The sequence below is a fragment of the Stegodyphus dumicola genome, chromosome 2 (assembly GCF_044657685.1).
Source record: "Stegodyphus dumicola isolate Sdum_Otavi_A_Nest chromosome 2, ASM4465768v1".
Lineage (NCBI taxonomy): Eukaryota > Metazoa > Arthropoda > Arachnida > Araneae > Eresidae > Stegodyphus > Stegodyphus dumicola.
In genome coordinates this window covers 29,676,848-29,702,337 of record NC_140769.1, presented here as the reverse complement: position 1 = coordinate 29,702,337, position 25,490 = coordinate 29,676,848, and the positions used below count along the sequence as shown (strand labels likewise).

The 25,490-nt window shown below is 33.6% G+C and overlaps 1 protein-coding gene across 1 annotated transcript; it reads left to right on the top strand.

Moving 5' to 3' along the window:
* The first annotated feature begins 15,089 nt into the window (after window positions 1-15,089).
* LOC118196865 (zinc finger BED domain-containing protein 5-like) lies at window positions 15,090-16,514 on the top strand. Its single transcript, XM_085809737.1, has one exon. The coding sequence runs from the start codon at window positions 15,090-15,092 to the stop codon at window positions 16,512-16,514; it is 1,425 nt and encodes a 474-aa protein (XP_085665863.1).
* The last annotated feature ends 8,976 nt before the right edge of the window (window positions 16,515-25,490 follow it).

Sequence of the window (25,490 nt, the reverse complement as noted above, 5' to 3'; positions counted from 1 at the left end):
CACAATAGCCCATAAATGAAAAATCATCGGATTTTGCCGGAATGTTTCAAAAACGTATATATGCAATACCTGTATCAGTCTTCATTTTTTCAAGGACTGCAATGGTATGTTCCGAGTACGACATGTTGCTTTGTCTTGATGCATTATCACTTTTTAAAAGTCATAAGTTTAAAGCAATAGAATTCCTTCTGTAAATATCTCACATAAAACTTTCTCTTGTTACTTCGTTGAGATGGGTTTAATAATTTTTTCCAGTCTTCTTACTTTAATTTCTCATCATAAGAGAATCTTGTGACAATCCCACACCTCTTACTGAACCTTTCTTTTTATTGACTGAAGTAGGTTTGCACTTTTTGCTCTTCGTTTTCGATAATAAATAGGCCTTTATTTTGCACCTAACCCCGTGCTTCATGAAAAATGTCAATGTATTTTTATTTATCTCATGTTTAATAGGATTCATACAGGGATTTACAGCTTGTTCTCGTTCGCAAACGTGGTGAAAATTATGTCTATTTAAATTATAAACCTTGGTATATTATTTTAGTCCAAAGGGGCGTTAGTCAAGAAGGACTATAATTTCGTTTTGGCATTTTGCGTTGGTTCGCTATAAATGTCGGTACACGTTTCAAATTGCTGCCACCAAATATTAGAGGCCTGTGTTATATTTAAAGAAATTAAATAATGAAGAATCTGCATAAATGCATCTATGTTTCTAGCAATGTGATAAAACAACAGTACCTAGAACCAAAAATTTTGAATAACGTACGTCCAGAAAGGAATATGAGCATCTGGAAGCCGGATTTTGAAATTTGAAATTTGTTTTATTATCGATTTCATATTTTGTAACACTTGAACGAATTTTTGATTAACAAACTGAACGATTTCAAAGCGACCAATGGCAACACTGTGCGAAAAAAAAAAAAAAGTTTTTATCTCTACCGCACGAGACTGTTTATCGGCAATTCTAAAGGTATTAGATTTCATTTTAAAATTATTTTGAGATATTGCTGTTAAAGTGAATTTAATGATTTAAGAGTGAATAATTAATATTTAATAAATAAAGGGAATATTTAAAGGGAATAAATAAATGGAATATTTAATAAATAAAGGCGATATTCAAAACGTTTAAAAAACGCCCCTTTGGACGTAATTTAAAGTCTGAAAGCTTACAGATTTTTTTTTTTTTAAATTTATTCTTGCTATAGATATATTTAAAGATTTTACTGCATCGGCGGATTTTCTCCCGTTGCCAGCGATTTAACTCTAAAAACACTGTAAACAATAAGCAACTTATTCGGGTATTCCTTTGGGGGTCCTCTTTTCCATGTACAAATAATGGCTGATGGTTTTTCTATTTTCCGATTACTTAATGTTAGTAATCGTTAGTTAGTTAGTTAGTTAGTTAGTTAATGTTAGTTATTAATTTTCCTTATTGTCTTTTGCACTTGGAAATTTTGATACCATTTCGATTTCACAAATTTTTAAGTTTGGGAATAGGCATACTTCTTCTCCGAAAGCACAAAAAAATATCCGTCAATTCACAGCTTGTTTTCAAGTTACAGTTTGAAAGAAGAATATATTTAAACCAGAAAGTCCGGTGGTCATACGAAATGACCGCTGTTCTAGATATTATAAATTGTAATTAAAATGATTAATTAAATGTTAATTGACATGTCAAAGATCTCTTGGTACACAACATTTCTTGTGTAGATCTTTCCATCACTTTTAAGCTCGCCTTGCAGAGGACCATCCAATATTTTTAATTTTAAGTCCGTTCTTTCACGAACTCTTGAACAGCCAACATAAAGTTGACCGTGTCCAAATGCAGGCTCAGGTAAAAAAATGCCAACACGCTTAAGCGTTTGGCCCTGAGACTTATTGATGGTCATAACAAAGGCAAGTTTTACATGAAATTGTCTACGTCTCAATTAAAACGGCAACTCTGTGCCCTTGGCAACTTCACCCTATTGGCTAGTACAGTTACGCAAGCAACCAAAAAACTATCGGCGACAAACAGACTCTTAAGCCGCATATATATATGGGGTGAAGTAACATTATCTTCTTCGAAACGGCTCCCGGGCTTAGCGAAACACACCGTAGGATTCCGCAGGTCCGTGCCACGCCATTTTGACCATTCGCGTCTTCTTGGGATTTTAATTAGCCGAGATATTAATTAAAAATTAATTTTTCCCTACATTTTTCACTTTCTTTCGTGGGTTTTCCCTATTAGAGGGATTTGGCTAGGTGCCAAATATCTACCGAACGGCACCGAGTTAAAATTCGAGACATATATCTCGTATTCGAAAAAATTATCCGAATCCATCGATACCATTCTCATCTTCGTACGACTTTAATCGGTTATGATATTAATTAAAAACTGCCGAAACGTTAATTTCCGCACTCATTTTTCCGAGTGGCAACAATAAACTATCGACGACACACACTTAGCCGCTTATATATATAAAGAAGTAGCAGACAAAAGGCCCCCAGAGTCATAATATGAGAGTTCGATACGAAAGTTGTTTGTGTTCGTATTATTATTTTGCTCTATTTTTAATTTCTACGCTTTCATTATGGACATTGTCTTGTACATCGATAGCATAGCTTGACTTGGTAAATATGGATGAGATAAATGATTTAGCAGTCCTTAATAAGCGCGTTATTGTTGAGAATATTCTTAGACATGGCGCGATTGAGGATTGTAGGCAGATTATGGCTGAGTTTAACTTAGCGTTTAACACGCTTAGAAATGGCTTACGGAAAATCACCCCAGAAATGGAGGAATGGCTCCAAAAAACCTATGCAGAGCTTGAGAAGTGTGTAGCGATTAAACAAGCTGCAGGATATTCAGTGCAAAATATCTGCGGTAGCATCCCGTTAGTTAATACTAGCAATGATTCGACATCTAATCAAACTAGAAAGCAACCCAAACCAGTTTCAAATGTTATTCAGGAAATAAGCAAAATAAATAATTATAATGAAAAATGGATTACAGCCAAAAAATACCACAAACGCACACTTAGTGAAAGCAGCAACGCTTCAATGACGTCAACCAAAAATAAATGCGCTTCACTAAAAATAGATGATAAAATGGACACTACAAATGTTAGTTCGTTAAACTCACAAGAAGACAGTACTAATAATGAAGGTGATTTCATTACGCCCAACAAAAAGGCTAACAGAATTCCGACGATTATCGTTTCAGATGTCACGGACTGGAAAGCCCTCAGATAATATTAAGCAATTTACCATATCCATGGAATGTGTACAGAAAGGTGGTGATATCCACATTAAAGTAAAATTGGACACTGAGTATTGTGAAGTCACGAGATACCTAGACTAAAAGGAAATTCTTTACCATACCTTCCCTCTCCCTCAGGATAAACCGATAAGAGTTGTAATCAAAAATTTATCTGTTCACACCAAACCCGAGGACATTATGGAAGAACTAATAGATAATAACATCCCGGTTAAAACAGTAAGACAAGTTACCAAGAAAATAGACAATGAAATTGTCAAACTACCCACTTTCATGGTTGAAGTCAAACGCACCATAGAAGGCAAGAAAATATACAACATAACGCATATTCTAGATTTGGCTGTTAAAATTACTCCCTTCAGACCCACTCAAGGACACAAACAATGTCACCACTGTCAGAGGTATGGCTACAGTCGTGTTCACTGTAAGCACAAGCCCAGGTGTTTAAAATGCGGGCAAAACCATATTACTACTACATGCACAAAAGACAGAAACTTACCCGGCAAATGTTGCCTCTGCGGAGGCCCCCACATTAGTTCGTACCGTGGTTGCGAAATGCATCCGGATAACTTGAAAAGAAAAATTGCAGAAAAAGAATTCCAAAAAGAAACGAGAAAAACTTCAAAAATAATCCTCCTGATATCAACTTAGAAAATTTCTCACCTCTGCCAAGAAGAAACATAACCCAAAATAGCAGTGAAAATGTTATGGAGCAGAATGCTTCATCCACCAATCAGGACGCAGCTGTCGAAAGTGAGAACTTAGGCTCCGTTTCCGATTTCATAATTTGGCTGAAGAAATTATTCCTGCAAGGAAAAAATCTCTTCGAGCGGTTCGTAAAATCTAAATCAATATTGGAAAAATCTAAGTCGGCTGGGAAGCCTTTGAACTTTTATCAAGCATCAATTATGAATTTTAACCACATTAACAGTAATTCAAGAACTCACCTCACTGCCCCCAGCAGTTTAAACCTCGCATTTTTTAACGCCAACGGTATTCGCCACAAGAACGTTGAAGTTGCAAACTTCCTTAATCACCATAATATTGATGTGTTTCTAGTGAATGAAACTTGGCTCAGACCTAATGATAAGTTCAAGATCAATGGTTACAACGCATTCAGAACGGACAGGGACCATAACAGGGGCGGCGGTACTATGATATTAATTAAAAGGCATCTGCACGCCAACGAGTTTAATATTCCCGAAAGCAGCAGCATTGAAACCACTGCGATCGTTGTGCATTCGCGCACAAATGAGCCGATTGTCATCATCTCGGCTTATAATTCCCCCAGAAACATTCTCACCAACAATGACTTGCAAATTTTTAACAATATAACTCACCCTGTTATTTTAGCAGGGGACCTGAATTCTAAACATCATAGCTGGAATTCTCAAAGAAATAACACAAATGGCAACAAACTTTATAGCTATGCTCTTACGAATGACCTTAGAATTTTTGGACCAACGGAACCTACCAGGTATCATCATACAGGCAGCTCGGATGTTCTCGACATTGTTATTACAAAAAATATCCAGCAAATCCCTTTCCTACAGATGATTAATCAATTAACCTCTGACCATCTCCCTGTTAAATTTACTTACCATGGCTTTGAGAAGACCTTGCCTTTAAAGAGAATTATAAACTGGCAGAAATTCAATAATTCTTTGGAACAATTACCTGTACACCCGGCTCTTGCCGATATTGTAGACATTGAGTACAATATCACTAAGATCAATAGTAAAATTAAGAAAGCCCTTGATGATTCCACCAAATTCAAAGATTATAAGAAAGACAAGCTCCCCGACCACACCATTGAGAATATAAAAGACAAAAACCGCACAACAAAAATCTTGCGAAGAACAGGCGATCCCACTGTTAAAAGAAATCTGAACAGAAAAATTAGGAACATCAAGACCCTCCTCCTAAAGTGCAGATCAAATTGTTGGACTTCATCCTCGAAACCAATTTCCGCAAGATGGAAATTCTCTACCATCATAAATTCTTCTCTCCTGAATTCTTGAAAAATTCTTTCTTTAATTTTCCATAGTTTTAAAGTTTAACTTATTTCTGAGCATTTTATTCATTTATGTGCCGATTTTGCATAACATTTTATTCTGATGACTCCAGTCGACAGAGTTTTATTTTAGACGTCTCTGAATTTAATTGTTATAATGGATTTTGTAATTACTCCCTGTAGCAGACCTAAAAATCGGATATAAAAAGAGAAAAATAATCAATAATTAATATTTTAAGTTTCGGAATTTATTGTCATTCAGGGTTACATCGAGCATTTGACGTAAATGCAAAGTTTAATTGTCTTAAAAGCATGAATTATTATCCATGTTTAAATCTCTTGCTTACAGAAGAAACTTTAAAGGAATAAAAATATATTTTCTCAGAACAAATTGTTTTAAATGTGTACTTAATATTTGCTCATATTCTACTCTGCTTCAGTTATTTACGTCGGTAATTATCGAAAATGAATAATATGTTAATGAATAATAAGTCAAGGAAAAATGTTGTCATCAGAACTCAATATTTTGGTTAAGGAGTTTCTTATATTATCTGCTAAATACTCTATTTCTATCTAACGTATTTTTATCCTTGTAAGCATTAGTATTTAAAACTTTAAAATACATGTTCAAATTACGTTCTTTTCTAAGAGGAATTATCATTACTATTAAAATATATGCGCGTCTTTGTTTTTTGCCTGAACCTCTTCAACTGAGATAAAATGGGTTCCTTTTGAGTAAGGTTTAACTGTAGGGGATAAAAAAAGTTGCATGGATCCAAATCAGGTGGAATAAGGAGGATGCCCTATCACAGAAATGTTTTTGCTGGTCAGAAACTGCTTGAGAGATATTGCCGTGTGAGTGGGTGCGTTGTCCTGGTATAACAACCATTCAATACTCCACAACTGTGCTTTTTTTCCAATTTTTTCACGAAGTCTTTTTAGTACAATGTAGTAGTATTGATTAACAGTGTGTCCACTGGGAACCCATTCAATCATGATCAACTTCCACACTGTCCCGTGCCCCTGAAAACCGCTTATGCCATTCAAATACACGTGTATTAGAGAAAGTTTCATCTCCATAAGCCTCGGCTAATATTTGAAATGTTTCCTCCGTCGCTGATTTCTTGAGTTTCACAAGAAACTTGGTGTTGATTCGCTGTTCGGGTTTTACATTAGACATTTTTCCGGCAGAATGAAGTTGCACGTGTTCACTTAGTACTCCCCACTGGCTCGGTCCGTTAAGACGAAACTGGCCGGATGGATAGAGGAGGTATGTGGTATGGCGACACCAAAACTGTTGTTGCCAACTCCACTCTGTTTTCAAGCTACACAGTCTCTTTTTTGTGTTTAAAACCTCGTATGAATTAAAAACTCTGAAAACGCTAATTATCGCCCTCATTTTTCTGAGTGGCAACAGTCTCGCACGCTGGAGATAAAAATCTGCTGTGTTTCGAAAAGTGTTGCTCGCTTTCAAATCGTAGAGTTTGTTAATCAAAAATATTAAATAAAGATAGCATTGCCAAACATTAAGCATATTATTATTATACGAGTATAAAGTCATATTATAAAGCTGAAGAAACCGCGTAACTGCATATGATGTCATTGTATGTCGAAAACCTTTTATTAATGTCAGTATTTTAAATAAATGGCTGCTATTGGCAACATTTTTGTTTCAGTTTAATATAAGTAACACGAAATATTATTGCCACTTTAATTCTTCTATCGATATTGAGAAATGCTGTTACATTACGTTAAATTTAAATTATGACGTCATACGTATTAAACTGAAGTGTTTTTGTTTCCTGGTTCGGCTACTAAAAATAGTTACGAATTGATTGTTGCTTGAAAAGGATGAACTAATTTCTTTCGTATTGAAATGTTTTCATACATTTGCTTTTCAGGGGTACATAGAAAATACAAATTTTGCTTTGGCTGCAGTCCGCTAGTTCTTTATATTGATTGTAAAACGAAATAAGCAGTGTTAATTCATAGTTACAGAACAGGTACTTATTCATTTCAACTCTCATTTGCTTCCAAATGTGAAACGTGCATACGAGTCAGTTTGCCTTAGAAAGTCCTCCACGAAAGCATCCTTTCCCTTAGGCATGTAGCCCTAGTGTGCTTTGTTATAATTAAATAAACCAAACCAAACCAAAACCAACTCTCATTTCCATGTTTGGTCTCTAATTAATAAATTTACTTTTGAGTTAATCCAGATACTTAGCAATTGCCTCTCTATGATAATTTGTTGTTTTAAAGTTACGAAATGAGTTCCTTTCAACACAGTGCAGAGAAAGAAAAATTTTCTTTTGTGAAATATGCTGTATCCAAGAAAACATTAGCAGAAGTGATTTTTTAACAGTAGTTTGAATCTCATCTATTAAATATAGCATTTTTACCCTTTTGATTAATTAATGTAAACTTACTAAATTCAGAAAAAAACATACCTTGCGGTACAATTTATGTATTTATACTGAAACAATGGTAGATAATTCATTTTAATATATTTCAATTCTAGATATTCCTTATTTAATGACCTATTTAATATGCTTCTTATATCATTTTAAACGAAAGCAGTTAATTACTTGTATTTGTTATTCATAGTTTAATCCAGCATGATCTTGTATTTGTTTATTAGTCGTGCAGTTGTATGAGAAATCTTGATAGTAAGATATGCAGCCACAGTTTATGCGCATACATGCTTTTAAGCGTGTTTGCGCTGAATGCTTTGATATGCAAATAATCTGGAATAAGATGTGAAATAATATTTGCGCATCATGCTTCATCTGTAAACCGTGGTTGGCCAGGGAGAAACCCCGATTTCTATTCAAATTAATGCTGTCTGCCCACCAGAAGACCTTAAAAAATGCAATTGCAACTATCTAGCAAATAAGTATTCTTCACAGAAAGATAAATAACTTCAAATATCCAGTTACTAAATTACGAAACCTGATCTGAAGTAGGAGCAAGATTTTTGGAAATGCGCTGCACATCGTGATAATAAAATTAAATGATGTGTAATACGAAGTCAAGCGTAATAAGTAGATAAACACTTGATAATGCTGGAAAAGACACTTATTGCTACGTAATGCATTATTCAATTATTACTTAAAGATAATCTTTAACATTATTATTTCAAATTTAGGTAACATAATTATAAATGAATACAGACTTTTTGTTCTTCACATATACCCATTAGCCTGCATTTTAGGGCATCTTATAGATATGTAAACATACTTGTAGTTTGTCAAAGTTATCGCTATAAATCGGATGTACTGTTTTCTTAGTCATTATATAATGCCTGTCCAAAGTTATAATGAAACTTTTCCATGACTTGCTTTTCTGAGATTACGTATACAAATGGATTATTAATTATGTAAATATGATATTTGTCTTCGAGAATGATTAATGGAATAAGAGTATCGTGATTTCTTGAATGCTGATGCGGAAAGTGTTTTACTGGTATTTTATGTTGCATTTCTTATTAAAAAATAGAATCTTAATATACTTTAACTCATATTCGAAATATTTTTTTTTTTTATTTTAGAAGCAGTGTTGATCTAATTAATAAGAATAAAATCTGCCTTTCAGGTAAAACCTATATTTTTTGGAATACATTAAGTTTACTTTCACATAGAACAATATGAAGGTTTAAACAGCCTTACTGGATGTATGCAGAACTCTTTTAGTATTTTAGTAAATAAAAATAAAGATAGGTGTTTAGCATTGGAGAATTAACTATAAAAACAAGGCACCTTTTTTGATAAATAAATTTTCTTTGACAATCATTTGATGTCCTTTCTCTGAGGTTGTTTCATAAAACACAGAGTATATGTAATACATGTGGGGTTATGCAATATGAAGAACACTCATTGAGCTGAGCACGAGTAAAATAATTAAACTAATTTTATTAAGAAATTAATAAGCTAAAATGAATGGATGATAAAAAATGAAATTAACATAAAACTAAAATTGAAATTGGTTAACCTCACAAAGATTCAGAAGTTCATAACACTTCTTGCACGGTAAGTCTCTCACAGGACTTTCATTTACGAGAGCCTAACTGGAAATCCTAAATCCTCTAACAGTCCTCGATATAAACCAGACAGGGCATGTATTGCCTCGACAGAATACGTCTATTCTCATAACACAACGTCCGTTTGGATGCGGAACCAAAGGAATCTTGGATCCTCAGTCCTGCTCACGAGAACACGTTTTGTTTTCATCAGGTCCAGTGGTCGTCTTCTGCTTTGCGCTATGCTGTGCTGCGGCAGATGACGTCACGACTTGCAGATGGCGTCGACGAATATGATCTCCATATACATTTTAGTAAAACGTAAGGAACTACTTATTAAAAATAACAAACTTAGGTTCGAATTTCTTCATTTACATTCAGAATCGTTCGGTAGGTAATGGACAAAATTTTGTCTAAAACAGGCTGACATGAAGCAATAAAATGTGTGTACTATACAGCTGCACACGATCTAAAATATTAAAGATATTTCACACAAGTCGGTTCAAAAAATAAGAAACTGGTATAACAGCCTTAGCGTCTGAGAAAACATGTCGTCAGTAATGTCCCAAAACGCAAGAAGGATCTGAAGTAAGGAAATGTTTAATGACAGCGATGTTATCCCGGTGTACAAAGACGTCATGATTAATGAGTGCACATGCACATTCTGATGAATGGAGCTTCACGTGCTAGAAAACTAGAATACAGTTGTAAATTATATTTCATTTAAGTCTGCAGTGATATCATGTGAGTACATAATGGAATAATCCTGAGTCATATTTCGTTGATTCTTGGTGTTGTTGACGAATTATGTCTGTAGGGATGGCAACAAAACATCTTATTATAAAGGAATAATTTGAACATTTCTGAATATTGAGGAAACTAATTTTCAAACTGTTCTAACAGCAGCAGATTCTCAAACAGTTTTACTGAACATGTACATGACGCTTTGTCGAGGTTTAAGTTCGAAACTCAGTGAGAACAAGCTGGATATTGCTCATACTCTGAAGAAGCAACGGTTTGTCTTGACACAACTGGTGTTAAGCAGATGATAGCACTTAGATACAAGTAGCTGCATTACCATTAAAAATGTGCATATTGTCCTTGGCATGTCCAATAATTGATAAAGTTTACGTAATTTTGATCCAGTTATGCTTTCAATTTTTTTTTCAATTTTGTTCTTAGTAATTATGAAATTAAAAGAATTGTTATTAATATATAAACATTTTGTGCAAAGCTATGGAATAGTAAGCTAACAACATATTTATGTCCGCTCTTTTCAGTGAGGGTTTTCATGTAAAAATGGCCATCATTAGGACAATATAAAGTGCTACGAAATGTAGCAGGAAAATTTGCTCAAAGGCTGTCGGAAAACAGTCATCTTGTGTTTTGATTAAGTTACAAAAATGCCAGTTTGCGAAGTAAAAATACACAGAGTTAGTTTCATTTTAAATTCAACATTCTATTATCCTAAAATCTGCAAAAAACATGCAATTTAATCTTGAAAGATTTACTCTTTTGAGTTAAAATATCGTTAACTATTTAAATCAGTTTCAATCGGTTTTGTCATCTATACCAATATATGCAATGGATAAGACCTAAACTAAGAATTTCATTAAAACTCTTCCTATTTCCACACCTGATCATATATATTTTAATTATTATCGCTATTTTGCATATAATCCAGTAATAATTGGGAAACTGTCGAAAAGTTTCTTTCTCATTATTTACTCTCATTTTCTAAATGTAAAACTCATTGCAAATTAATTTAGTTTGGCGGCGTGTATGAAACGGCATGTCGTCGAGAAAAAAGTTTATAAATCCTAGTAGCATGAAACCAGTTACCTCTATCTTTAATTAACTTAGTTAATTTCTCCGCTGCATCGACAGCATTTGTAGCTTTCTTGTTAGGAAATTATATCATTTGTTCCGACTCTTAAAAGAAACGGATCTTGATCCAACGGTAATTTTAGAAGAAATGAAATGCAATATCATTCCGCAAATAAATCAGCCTATACGTTACTATCTAGAGCAAAGTTAGTTGCTTGTTACGAAAATGAAGTTAGTGAAGAGTGCACAGTAATAATTACACATAAAAATAAATCTGAAGGCATTCAGATTTTATATACTCCCAAAAGGGCATTTTGTGTGTTATCTTTATTAATAAAATATCATTTTCTTCGCACATAAACCATAAAATTCAGTTCAACAGCAATATCACAAAATAATTTAATGAGCGCATATCTTTAAAATCTCCTAACACATTCTCACGCACTGGAAATAAACATGTATACTTTTTTTTTTTTTTTTTTTTTTTTTTTTTTTGTGTGTGTGTGTGTGTGTGTGGTTTCTTTTGTGTTACTATTGCTCGCTTTGAAATGCCTGAGTTTGCTAATCAAAAATTCTTCAATGTTTTACAAAATATGAAGTAGATAATAAAACAAATTCCAAATTTGGTCTTTCAGATGCCCATATGCGATTACAGGACTACATTTTTCAAAATTTGATGTCTCTATGTACCGTAGCGGAAATAAATTATATTTATCGTGAATAAATCCAGTTTATAGCTTATGGCATTTATAAGTGGCGTAGTCAAAATCTTACGTGGTTTTAACAAAATTAAAGTCTTTATAATGCAATTTTCTCAACTATAATGGCAATTAACGTATGTCCACTTGCTCTAATATATAAATTATAAAACAATTACTTTTGTTAATAAGTTACAAACATGCCTAAAATGCTTGAATTAATGAATAAGAAATTGTATAATTAAACCCTTCTTAATGAAGAAAGCAAAACTTTGAGTTGAAAAAGCTATTAGGGATACAGACAACAATTTTCCAGAAAATTGGAAATTTATACTTCCAGCATAACAATAAAAAAATCAAAAACGTGATCTATTTCTGTTAAACTAAATGCTACTTAATATTTTCCTTAAATTTATCAATCACCTTAATTAATTATAGGACGAAACAGTGATTAAATTTTTTAATAAATATGGTTGTAATTCAAAAAAAAGTACTGGAAAGAATTTGTTGAAAATAGAATTAGTTCATCGAAACATTAAATAATTAAATGCAAATTGCTCATGTCGCATATATAGTACTTCCTCTATCCCAAATTAATTGCTGTGTTTGAATACTTTTGTATTGATTATTGATATTGAAAATTTCATGATTCCGTTTGAACATTTTTCGGAACATTAAGGGTGCTACGTTATCTTTCAACAACATTTACTTATCAAGCATTTCCTCCTTTAATTTGTACCAAATTAGCTTCAAAAATCCAGGATTCCCACACCCTTAAGCTGAGCCACATTTTGTAAGGACTCTTCCATCAGCAATGGCATAAAACTATCTTCTAGCTAATGAATTGTGAATTCAATGATCGATCTCATGTATACGAGCCAGCTTCCCTTAGAAAGTCCTCCACGAAGGCATACCTCCTTCCGCAGACAGCCCTCGAGGCTTTGCCCTAGTCAGATAAACATGATACTTCTGATCTACTGGTGGTAGAGTCCTTACAAAATGAGGAGTGGCTTAAGCGCGTGCGAACCCAATAAATTTGCTTCGAAAAAATTGTCCCAAAATAAGTGCTGCGTTGGTGGAAAGTTAAACCTGAGAATAGAAATCTAGTATACAGATTACATTCATTGTGGTACACTGTATAATTTTACTAGTGTCGATCTACTAAACTGCATCGAGAGTTATTTATCACTTCAGCTACTCGAAATGTAGCAACTAATTTGGGACAAAATTTTCGACCTAAATGTAGCAGCTAATTTGTACAATATATATATATATATATAAGAGGGAGTAGAGTATATGCAGAGAAAGCTATGTGTTTTCAAATAAAAAATTGTTTTTTGAATAATAAATTTGTCTTTTTAGACAGTAGAAACTGATTAATAAATAAAATAAAAATAACTAACCCATTTCAAGCTGAATTGAAAATATATAGCATTTCTAATTTCTGTCAGAAATGATTCAGCATGTTTTACTCATAATAACTTTCAACCCATAGAAATATTTTGTATTGGTTTAAGAGTATTATATACTACTTGACTGTCTGTAGTTACGATTATAATGTTAGTGTACAATAAACGATACATATCTTGAAGTGAAAATATAGCATGGCCAAGGTAATGTATTCCAGATATTTACGTGCAGACACATTATAATTCAATGTCATCATAAAAGATTATTGGGGTTATAAAAGCCTGTTACTCCAAGCTGCTTATCCTAAGGATCGATTCGGAATTTAAAATGCGAGAAACAAGACTAATTTTGATGCATGGGTTCATATGTGAAAGAGAAATTTCCCTGTTGAAAGATGTGTTGTATTGGTGCGATTTCACATATTTAACATTCAGTTTTACTCGATTTTACCCTTTACGCCTGTATATATATCAACATCATTGAGCATGGTGAAATGATTCACTATCTTCAGTATCCACTGTTAAATTTAGCAACTATCATTGCTGTAATTCTATTAATCACAGCTCATGAAACTATGTGGAATATAGTTTCGAGTATACCATACGAGTAAAGCAATCAGTATAGGTAATACATTTCTAGAAAATTCTTAGCATTTTACCAGCTAAAAGTACTTTCCTGCATTTAGCAACTGTTGGGAAACGTATTTCATAAATCACTTTGGCACTGATTTTCTATGACAATGCTACGATTACCAGCTGCTACTTTTATAAAGCATTAACCGTTTATATATTAAATATATTTGCACGCTTATTAATATACATACGCTTATTTTAAAATAAATAATTTAAAATTAAATTAAACAGTTTTTGTAAAGCTATACAATTTCACGCTTCTATATAAAATACTAAATTCTCTAACTGATGTAAAAAATAATAAGAATATAGTGACTGGAAAAATTTATAATAACAAATTTGTAAAATAAAGATTGAATGCTTCAGAATATGCAATAATAACCTTCATAAAATTTTCAGGCAGGAGAAAAGAATATGTAACAAATAAGCATATGCTGAATACTCTCAGCATACATGTACGGGGGTTTATTTAAATTGCTCAACGATTTAACAGAGTAAAACGGTTCGTTCTCAAGAAATTCCCGAACTAACATGAAACTCCGAAAGCATGAGAAATTCCAGGTGTTCTGCAGTAGCAATTTACTAGAACGTTCTTACAGTTCTGTGCATAATTCGAAGGGTTTGTTTGACATGACTGGAAATGAAACTAAGATTTACAACAAGATTAAAATTTGATGGCGTATAAAATATACATTTTGGAATCGAATTTTATATAACTAGAAGTTCATTTGATATTACATGAGCATGAATTGTCCGAAAGATAACTTTTTGAAGAAATTTCGACAGTTATGTTTATTTTTTGGAGGGCTGAGAAATCAAAGTTTAGCTACGTTTACATAATTTTTTTCGATATTATGAAAAATGCTGCAATGGTCAAATTGTTCACACAAAATTAAGCAATAAATATATAAGCGTTATATGATGAGCGATGTATTTGTCTAAATCATCGGTTCCCAACCGCTGTTCCGCGGCACACCAGTGTGCCGTCTGAAGCACCGTGGTGTGCCGCCGGGTCTGGGTGTCACGGTGCTGTTCGCCCGCTATAACTCCTCCCGTCACTCCCCCCGCCAGTGTCATAGGTGGTCACGGCGCTGTGCAGTGCTATAACTCCTCCCCCTGCCAATCTTGACAAGTGTCCGCCTTGTCCCCGCCCCCATGAGACGCAGGCAGACGCCTCACACAGTGTCAGAGAGACAACGGCTGCTGCGAGGAGAGAGACACTGATACTGCAGTGATGGACAAGTTTTTGAAAAGGAAAGAACTGGACTCTGAACAAAATCTGGAGCCAGATGAGAGCCCGAGTATGAGTGGGGGTCAAAAGAAAGCAAAGATGGTTAAATTCTCTGGCGCAAGGCAATATAGCGAAAGCTATATTTCAGTTGGATTTACTTTCACTGGAGATGAACACAAACCAACTCCACTGTGCGTGGTGTGTGGTGAAAAGCTAGCTAACAGTGCTATGGTCCCAAGCACACTTAAACGCCATCTCCAAACGAAACACCCTTTGCTTCAAAACAAGAATGTGGACTATTTTGTTCGCCTGCGTGACAACATGGAGAAACAGGCAACTTTTATGAGAAAAACAACAAAGGTAAATGAAAGAGCTCTTAAAGCTAGCTATCAAGTTGCTGAACTTATCAAGTTGCTGAAGACAAAAAAGTCGCACACTGTGGCAGAGACATTAATACTTCCTGCCTGCAAAGCTATTGTAGAGGAGATGCTCGGACCTGAAGCAGCAAAGGAAATAGCCAAAGTCCCTCTCTCAAACAACACAATTTCGAGACGTATTAATGACATGTCTGCAGACATCGAAAGTGTGGTTTTGGAAAAGATCCGTATCAGTGAGAAATTTGCATTGCAACTTGACGAGTCTACTGATATCAGTGGACATGCTCAACTCTTAGCTAATGTGTGTTTTGTTGATGGTAATGCAATTAGAGAAAACTTCTTTTTTTGCAAGGTATTGCCAGAAAAAACAACAGGAGAAGAAATTTTTCGGGTCACATCAGAATACCTTGAACAAGGAGGACTTAAGTGGAAAAACTGCACAAGTGTCTGCACCGATGGAGCTGCAGCCATGGTCGGGCGCACCAAAGGCTTTGTAAGCAGAGTGAAGGAAAGAAATCCAGATGTGATAATTACGCATTGTTTTTTACACATCGAGGCCCTCGTAGCCAAGACTTTACCATCAGCCTTAGTTCATGTGTTGGATGATGTTGTGCGCATGGTAAACATTGTAAAGTCACGATCCATGAAAAGTCGCATATTTGCAGCTTTGTGTGAGGAGATGGGAGCAAAGCATAAAACCTTGCTGTTTCATACGGAGATCCGGTGGTTGTCGCGTGGCAAGGCCTTGGTTCGTGTGTATGAGCTGCGGGAGGAACTTAAAGTGTTTCTGACAAATGAGGGGTCAGATTACGCAAAGCAGCTTGCAAGTGATGAGTGGTGTGCAAGGCTGGCATACCTGGCAGATATATTTCATCATCTGAATGAATTGAACACCCGAATGCAAGGCCGAAATGAAAACCTGCTTACAAGTACAGATAAAATAAATGGATTCCGTTCAAAGGTGCAACTCTGGCATCAACACGTGGAAAGTGGTAATCTTGAAATGTTCACACTCACCATGGCAAGGTGTTCACACTGCTGCACTGTGTGAGATAATAGTTAAGCATTTAAAAACTCTTGAGGAGAAGTTGTCATTTTATTTCTCTTCAGTCTCCACTGAATGCCTTGACTGGGTTAGGGACCCTTATAGCTCAGCATCAGTTGTTGGAAAGGAAATGACTTCACAGGAGCAGGAGGAACTAATTGAACTGAGACAAAATCGTGGTTGCAAGCTAAGATTTGCTGATCTACCTTTGGACAGTTTTTGGTTGGATACTGCCAAGGAGTTCCCCCTTCTGGCAAACAAAGCTATTTTGACATTGCTCCCTTTTTCCACTACATATCTGTGTGAGATTAGCTTTTCAAGCATGATTGCTATGAAAACCAAATACAGAGAGAGACTGAGAACTGTTGACGAAGAGCTACGTGTGTGTCTTTCTTCGATTCCAGCCAGAATATCAGCTTTGTGTTCAGCCAAACAGGCCCAGGCACTGAAAGTATTTTATAATTTTTCACTATTCTGTTTACTTAATATTTCATAATAAAGTAATTATAAAATACTTTCTTTGTGCTTATTTGATTCCTATTCAAGAGAATTACTTTATTATAGTCAATATAGGCACAGAGTTAATTTTCTAACATTTTCTAATGGTGGTGTGCCTCGTGATTTTTTTCCCCGCGACAAGTGTGCCTTGGCCAAAAAAGGTTGGGAAACGCTGGTCTAAATGACTAAAATCTCAGCGTAAAGATTTAAACGTTTATATTTTTATATTAGCGAGATCTTAGACGCATTAACGACTGGATGTGCAGGAAGATCAATGGCGCATGCGCCATCATGGGTTTAAGAAGCTAGAAGATGCCCATCTTTACGGGCTGTTAAGGCAATTAAACTGCTATCCAACTCAAACAGATATACACAACTCTTAAAGTAAGAATTTTTTCATTACCATTCCAAAAACACAAATACCAATTAAAGTGAATGTAAGCATTTCTAGGAAAAGTACGAAAGCGCCCATGAAGCTAATCCGTTGGAAGAAATGCAAGGCAGGTCGAACTACCAGTTTCCAGAGGTCCTAACGTTTCGGCCACTGGTGGGTCCACAATGTCATATTTTTAAAACTTGCGTTATTACAATATACGATTACAACTCAAAACGCTGTAAAGGTATCCCTTAAATTAATGTTTATTTGATACAATTATGTTGTTGTTGTAACATGGTATCACTTGCCTGACAGCAACATCAGTCCAAGCCCACGAAATTCCTTGTTTCAAGGAACTCTCGAGATACGCCTGGCCTTGAGCATCTTACAGGTGCCAGTACGAATTTGCTCAGTTTTGATGGAAAGCACCCCGGGGATTGGACGGGTCCGAGAATCTGACGAGAGTAAATTTCTCCCACCCGTCTTCCCTTCCACCAACCACGAAAGGACGTACGGCTCGCCGCATATTTGGAGTGCCGCTATGCCGCACGGACGCTATACATTTACAAACGTCGATGCCTTCTCCGGGATTTGAACCCGGGCCCTTCAGCACACTAATCACTATACCATTGGGACCGCTGATACAATATGAATTGTTCTAATAAATGTTTATATATAAAAGTTCATCTTCTTGCTTCCGCGAAACATTTCCTTTTTAAAATTATTCTTAGAAAAGTTTCTTAAATTTAGATTTTTTTACAATCAAATCCAGTGAAGTTCCAGTCAAATATTCAAGTCAAATTTTTCAGCAAACATTTTCATGCAGCCAAGGCATCCAAACATCTAAATTCTTTCCTTCTTAACAGATGCTTTTACAAAAGAATTCTAAACACGGAATCGTGGAATTCTTCTTTTCGGGTTAACTGCCATAGTAAATTAGATTAAAAGATTAATTCCAGTCATCTTAAACTTGCTGAAACATCTTTAACAGGGCGGAGTAAAAAAATTGACTTGACTTAATTAGGGATGTTCCGTTTTAGAGTTTAAAATAAATAGCTTCCTATGAACTTTTGTACAAGAAAAATAACTTGGCTTCACTGTTTTACTTTTTATATTTTACGTAGGTGATTTCTGCTTGCAGTGGTTCACAACGAATTAAAAGAAAATAAAAAAATTACGATGAAGTAATTAAATATAGAGTCAAATGACAATGCCTTCAGAGTGATAAATTGAATACATTTATCATGTTTAAGCAATCCTGTCCTTGTTAGATATTTCTTTATTGTTGAAAATGTGCAAAATCTTGTCAGATGTTTTCGACATTATTTTTGTATTTTATAGGAAATGAGCGTAGATAAGAAGTATATTTATGTTATAGTCGTTGCATGCATGTTATCCCATAAAGTACTTTCAGAATTATTTTAGACATTTTGTTGTTTCTGTTTCTGAACCGACAGTAACTGAAAGTTAATAATGTATTTTTTTCTCGAAAGAGTATCTGTAACGACATTTAAAATCCCTATTTTTTATCTGTTTTTTCTTTGCACAATTGATGGTGTGAATAAGGTTTCGTTTAAAAGTAAGGTAATAAAATAGTGAGGATGCACTTTAAATAGTGTTTCGAAATCCTCAGGATTTTTTCGAATATTGATCTTCTGCTCAGAATGGTATAACAGTTTATGGAAGCTGACGTTAAGGGAGAACACCACCTGTAGGCTCCAATTTGAATGCCAGGTAAGACAATGAAATTTGTGTCTACAGTAAATCTGCGCGTGGAGTACTTTATCGATCTGAGAGGGCTGGTGATAGGGTATGACCTCGGATTCTTAACTCAACGGCACTTTCATTCCATGAACCGAAGCATAATTTCTACGTTTTTGTATTTCATTTGCATTTTTTTGATGTTGTATATATTTGTCATGCATAATTGCTACATATTTTCTGTTGTTGCAGTATCTTCACAATAATTACAGTTTATAGGCTATTGGTCTGCTAAAACCACATATATCTATATCTATATATATCTAATGTATATGCGACGTTATAGGTACTGCTAAGCATAAACCCGAAGAGAAATTTCTAAGCCTGAAACCCTTTAACCACCAATATCTACATACAGTAATTATATGTAGATATTGATTGTTAATATCTTTATTACATATAGTAATGTTCAGGTATTGCTAAAATAAGTAATATTCTAAAATCAGTCTGCAAGTCAGAAATTTAAGGGGACTCGTACACGTTAAAACTCATAAGATCTTCGAATATGTGACTATTTCAAGAATTGGGATAACTTATTTATTTTAAAAGCAATTATTTCCAACATTTTACAGCTGACTACATAATATATCTTATTTCTGAAATAGTAATCAGAAAGTTTGTGTTGCCACAAATATTGTTATTATTTAACCCGCTTAGTGAAAAATTGTTCGTCATGTTTCCACCTTGCGCGCACAGTTTAAAACATTCTGTTGCATAATTTAATTCCATATTTAATATGTAGCTTTTATAACATTTTGAAACTACTGTGAACCAAAAATTCCAAGAACTTCATGTAAATTTTTAATTTATTTGAAGTTGAGTTTATAAAATGTATTTTATTAAACAAATCTGTCATGTTTTCGTGCATAAACTTTTTTAATATTAAAATATTCATCAGATTTTTGATTCAGTTAGAAAATAGTGCCCATATGAAGAATTCCATCAATTTTCAAATTTGCCATTTTTAAAATATCATGTGCGCAAGGTAGAAACATGACGAAACATTTTGTCACAAAGCGGATTAAATTACAAAACTATTTGTGACAACACGAACTTTCTGGTTACTAGTTTCCAAAGCAGCTATATTCAGCTGTAAAAAGTTGGAAGTAATTGCTTTTAAAATAAATAAAATATCTTAATTCTGGTAAAAGTCACTTATTCGAAGATCATAAGGAGTTTAAGATATTATGAGCCTCCTTAATGCCATAATTACTGGTTAACTGCTGTATTGAAAATATCGTTATTACCATGAAGCCTGTATTTCTTGTTCTGCTAATATCGTATATCTGAATAAATTTCGTATTTTACTGCAATATACATTTCTATACAGGTTTTGCATGCACTGCGAAAATGCTATATAACAAGATATGCGTATCACTTTAATAAGCCACTGTTGTTACTGCATTTTGCTCTAATAACGTCATATGAATCACGTAATAAATGAGTTCGTGTTTGCTGTATGCTGCTCCATTCATTTAATGCATTACGATATGTATACACGACATTGCATTGTATTGCAATAATTAAATATTAACTATGTCATTGAACAGCAGGGTTTAAGCCTGTAATCCTATAATAAAGATTTGTAAAAATGTTATATATTAGGACAATCAAACGTTATGACAATTTTAGAAACTCTTAAGTTTTAGGAAATTACAGCAAATCTACGGAGCTCGAATGACAGTCTTTATTAATACGAAACCTCAAATTACTTTTCCTAAAGTATCGTCTGCTTACGATTAGAATTTTCTACCCAGTTAATCAATTACTTGGATCCAGTGAGGTTACTTTGTCATGGTTAGCTAAATAAATGATTTGAACAAAAAATATGCATTAATTCTTACTTTTCAAACAAATTGTGACTAGAGATAATAATTTAGTGTTTTACTTACGGGTGAGACAAAACGATAGTGCTCTGCTGGGATTGGAGAAGGTCATCACGGTTGCAGTAACTTCGGTATCAGGTATTCGTAGTAAAAGAAATGCTTGTGACATTTTTTTATTGGAAAAGAATGTGTTCACAAGAAATCTTCATGTGATGGACAGACAGTGAACTCCATATTTTATAAAGACGCTCTTGTGATAGTTCGGAAGAGAATTCAGCGTGAGGCTTGAAAGAGCTATGTCGAATATTTGATTTCTGTTGCACGAAAATGCACCGTCATACGAGACCATCCTCGTCAAGCATTTAATGCAACAGAAAGTATCACATTTTGTAGCCGTTTCCCTTATTCACCAGTTTTGGTGCTTGCAGATCACTTCACCTTGAAGTTTATTACATTTATAACAATGGGTATGTTGTGAAAACTGCGTCCGAAGACTTAAAAAAAGTAATTCAAAAGATCATTTCTACGAAAGAATCAAGGAGGTATACAAGTGTGCTGACCATTGTATAAGTTTTTAAAGACTGCACATTGAAAACTAAGAAGTAGGGATATTCTTTTCGTCAAATTTCGATTTTGTATAATATTAATCCTAACACTTTGTATACGCGCTATGTGTCTCATTATTTATCACAGAAACGGAGCCTTCAAGAAAATGTAAAATTTATTTCTCTAGGAGTGAATATAGTTTGCTATCATCTTTCCTTTTAATGTGCACCTTTAAAATGAGAGTGAATGCGAATTGTGCGTTTAAGAATATTATGGTTAATGGATACCAGCTTAGCAGTTGAAATTACAACGTTGACATTTAGCAAATGTAAACAACTGCTGTTAAAATATGCACACTTGAATGTTTCTTTAGGTCCTAGCTATTAAATTAGGAAGCATCCATTATACTGCCACGAAACTCAAACCATTTCAGTAAGTAAGCGTTGTACCTTTAATGACCTGTCAACTAACGCCGAGCTGCAAACTCAAGTACTATATGCTTAGATGCGAGTCTTACGACTAGAAACCTGAGAATTGGCTAGAAAAGTCATTAATGTTCTAGAATAAAGTTATAAATTAATTATATATATATATATATATATATATATATATAATTTATATATATATATATATGTATATAATTATATACATATATATATATATATATATATAATTAATAAAATTAAAAGGAAAAGTCGAGACTGTGTGTTAGATTATAATTTCTTCCCTATGAAAGCCTTAACCAATTCTTCCTCAATAAATGTCGCAACCCAAAAAAGAGTACATATAAAATTACAAAAATTCAAGTACGTATAAAACCTGAAAATAAAACAATATAGAACAAAGAGCAAAAAATATGTATTAATCTCCTTTGTTTAAAGATTCAAATAGAGCTTGTCAAGGGAAAAATGTTTTCTAGCCTTAAACAAAGTTGGTTAATTAGTTCCGAATACATATTTCGTTCCTCTGAATGATTTGAGACTCAAAACCGCTATATTCGAATCAAATCTTCACTGTAAAACAACATTTTAGTGACTCTCAAGTGTTTTGCAATTCCAGTATTACAAAATTCATATACAAAGATAGAAATAAAAATTAAAAACAAAGCAAAAATATTTTTAGGTTAAAAACACGGAAAAATAACCTAAAAACCTAAAAAAGCCAAGCGAACTAATTACAATCATATACACCAAGGGGAAATCCTGAACAATAAAAAAAATATTTTTCAAAAAGAAAAATTATTATTTGCTCAGTATTTAATGCCTAAAATAAGGGCGTCTCAAGAGCGTGTATAATAATAAAAATCTACAGCGATGTGTACTAATTTCATAAAGAGCTATTCAAACCAATTCTGCACGTCATGACTTTAGGGGAGAAATGTTGATCCAAAGAAAACAACAATTTGGGAAAATGTAAAAAAAAAAAAGTATTTGGAGTTAATAAATAAACTTTTAATAACAGGTATCTAAAAACTTAATATAAGTATTTGAAAGTTCTTGATTAAAAGACATGGAATAAGTCACGAGGCGTATTTCAAAATTTCACTTGAAATTTTCTAAGACGCGTATTTCTGAGAGTTCCATGCGTAATTTAAATTATGCATACATTTAAGATGACTGGTTGCAATTGAAAGCGTTTGATATTGAACTTAATGCTGTGCACTAATTGAAAGAGTAGATCAAAAAACCGCCTCCTTACTATTGTTGTGAACTAGCAGATTTTTTGATTAATGTTAAGCCTCAGAAAGAAGTGTTTTCAGCAGTTTGTTGGAGTCTACTATGCTTCTTTTCGTATAATAAGCGTTTTAGTTTAAGCGTAATTAGTTTGAGTTGAGAAAATGTCATTGGAAAACTATGAATAAAAAATAATTTCTGCATAGCATATAAAATTTCGCAAATTCATTGCAGACTTTGTGAAAAACATTTGTTTGGCTACCTAGGCAACTTTTGTCAATAAGCAATAATAAGGAATATTTCATAAGATACAAAATCCTTCATCAGGTAAAAACTGCAAAGTAGATTTTCAGTATTTGTATTATTTAATGAACGTATTTTTTATAACCAATGAAGACTGATCTCGTTAATGACGGTTTACCTATACGAAACATGTAAAATCCAAGAGTATTCAAATCGTATATTTTACGCATGTTGGATTGGCTATTGTTCCGTGTAACTTCATATATTCCCCGAATTACGGCAATTCCACAGGAACAGGAACAACAACAGGAATGCTGATAATTAGAAAGTACCAGTGATTTTGTTTAGAAAGTAATTTTCACACGTGCAGATAACAACAATACGTAAGGAATAACATTCAAGGTACATTTTTCATTTTGGACTTCAATAAAAATGCAAATTTACATCAGTATTAAAAATCTGTTAAACATGACTTCTCAAAAGACTATACGTTGCAATGACAGAAAAAACAATGAAAAGTTCAGTTAGATATAAGACGCATTTTCTGATACGATGTATAGACGTGTTGGAAACATCCTAACTAATATTCTAAATGCGAATGTGAGTTTGCTTGTTTGTTACGCTTTCACGCCTTAATTACTTAACCGATCATCATGAAATTTTCAAGAAATATTTTTGATATATTAGAAAAGGTTCGCAGACAATCTTTCATATCGTTTCACTTATCATTATGAAACTTTCAACACTTAATGCTTATACAACGACAATTATTTTAGGCTATAAAACATGAGTATAGTGTGTACCACGCACTTATGACCGTAGCTTAAATTTAACAAACTACTTACATTTTAATTTTGCTATGCTTTTTACATCGTTTAACATAAAATACTACAATTTTTACATCAACATCTGTTAATTGTTTAGGAAACTACGAATGTCATACTATACTTAGTATTACGCCTGTCACACGTTAGAGTGCACTGATGTTGTAGAGTAGGTCATTCCACAGAGAAATGTTTATAGTGTTACAATTGAAGAAAAAACGGTTATGATTATTTGAAACTGCATTTTTCTGTGAAATACTGTTATTATTTTTATTTTTCCAATAATTATTTTTTGTTTGTAAGACAATTTTTGTATAAGTTGTATATTTTTAAGTACTTTTATTTACTACGATTCTAACCAACATCTGTTTAAATTTTAGAGGTTAGATATCTCTTTCTGTTTATTCCTTTACTAGAGCTATCAGATGTACCTTCACACTCTCACACTCTAATTGAAACTAAATGTAACGGTTATGCTTATGCGAAGTATAGATGCACCTCGGCTGTGTAATGCAACGAGGCTTCGGAGCACACAATTAAGGCAGAATATAATCGATGCCACTACTTTAACAGGTGTAGGAAAGTGTTATCATATCTCGATTCCCAATAATCCCCACTGACCTACCGTTTCACTTTAAAAGACTGCAGTTTCCAATCAAACTTAGTTTTGATGTTACTGTTAACAAAGTTTAAGGACAAGCATTAACACTTGGCAGGGGTGCATTTGGAAAATTCATGCTTTTCCTATGGTCAACTTTATTTTGCCTGTTCGCGTGTTTTCAAAGCCAGGAATCTATATGTATTAGCGCCGAATGGAAAAATATAATATAGAAAACAGAAGCATCCTAGAATAATACTCTTATTCGTGCTGTTCTCAAAAAGAATTAATGTTTTTTACGCTTTGTTAATTCTTTAAACTTTTTGAAATCTTGGTAAAAAATTTATTTATTTTTGTAGTTCTTTATTATCTTAATAAAGCATGTTTTTCAGGTTTTTTTAAAATTATATTTTACTTTAGAAATTCTTAGTAAAAACAAACAAACAAACAAACAAACAAACAAAAAAAAAAAAAAAAAAGACAAAATAAGATTGCAATGTTTTATGTATCCAAACCAGATTTTAAAAATTATGCAGAACAGCGTCTTAAGGACATTAATATGGATTTCTTTTTATCTCAATGAAGAAGGGCAGTATTTACTGAAATTTTACGCGTAGTGTATTTTTAAATTAAAAAA

Coding starts and splice junctions, on each gene's coding strand:
- LOC118196865 (XM_085809737.1), top strand. CDS start 15,090: ATGGACAAGTTTTTGAAAAGGAAAGAACTGGACTCTGAACAAAATCTG.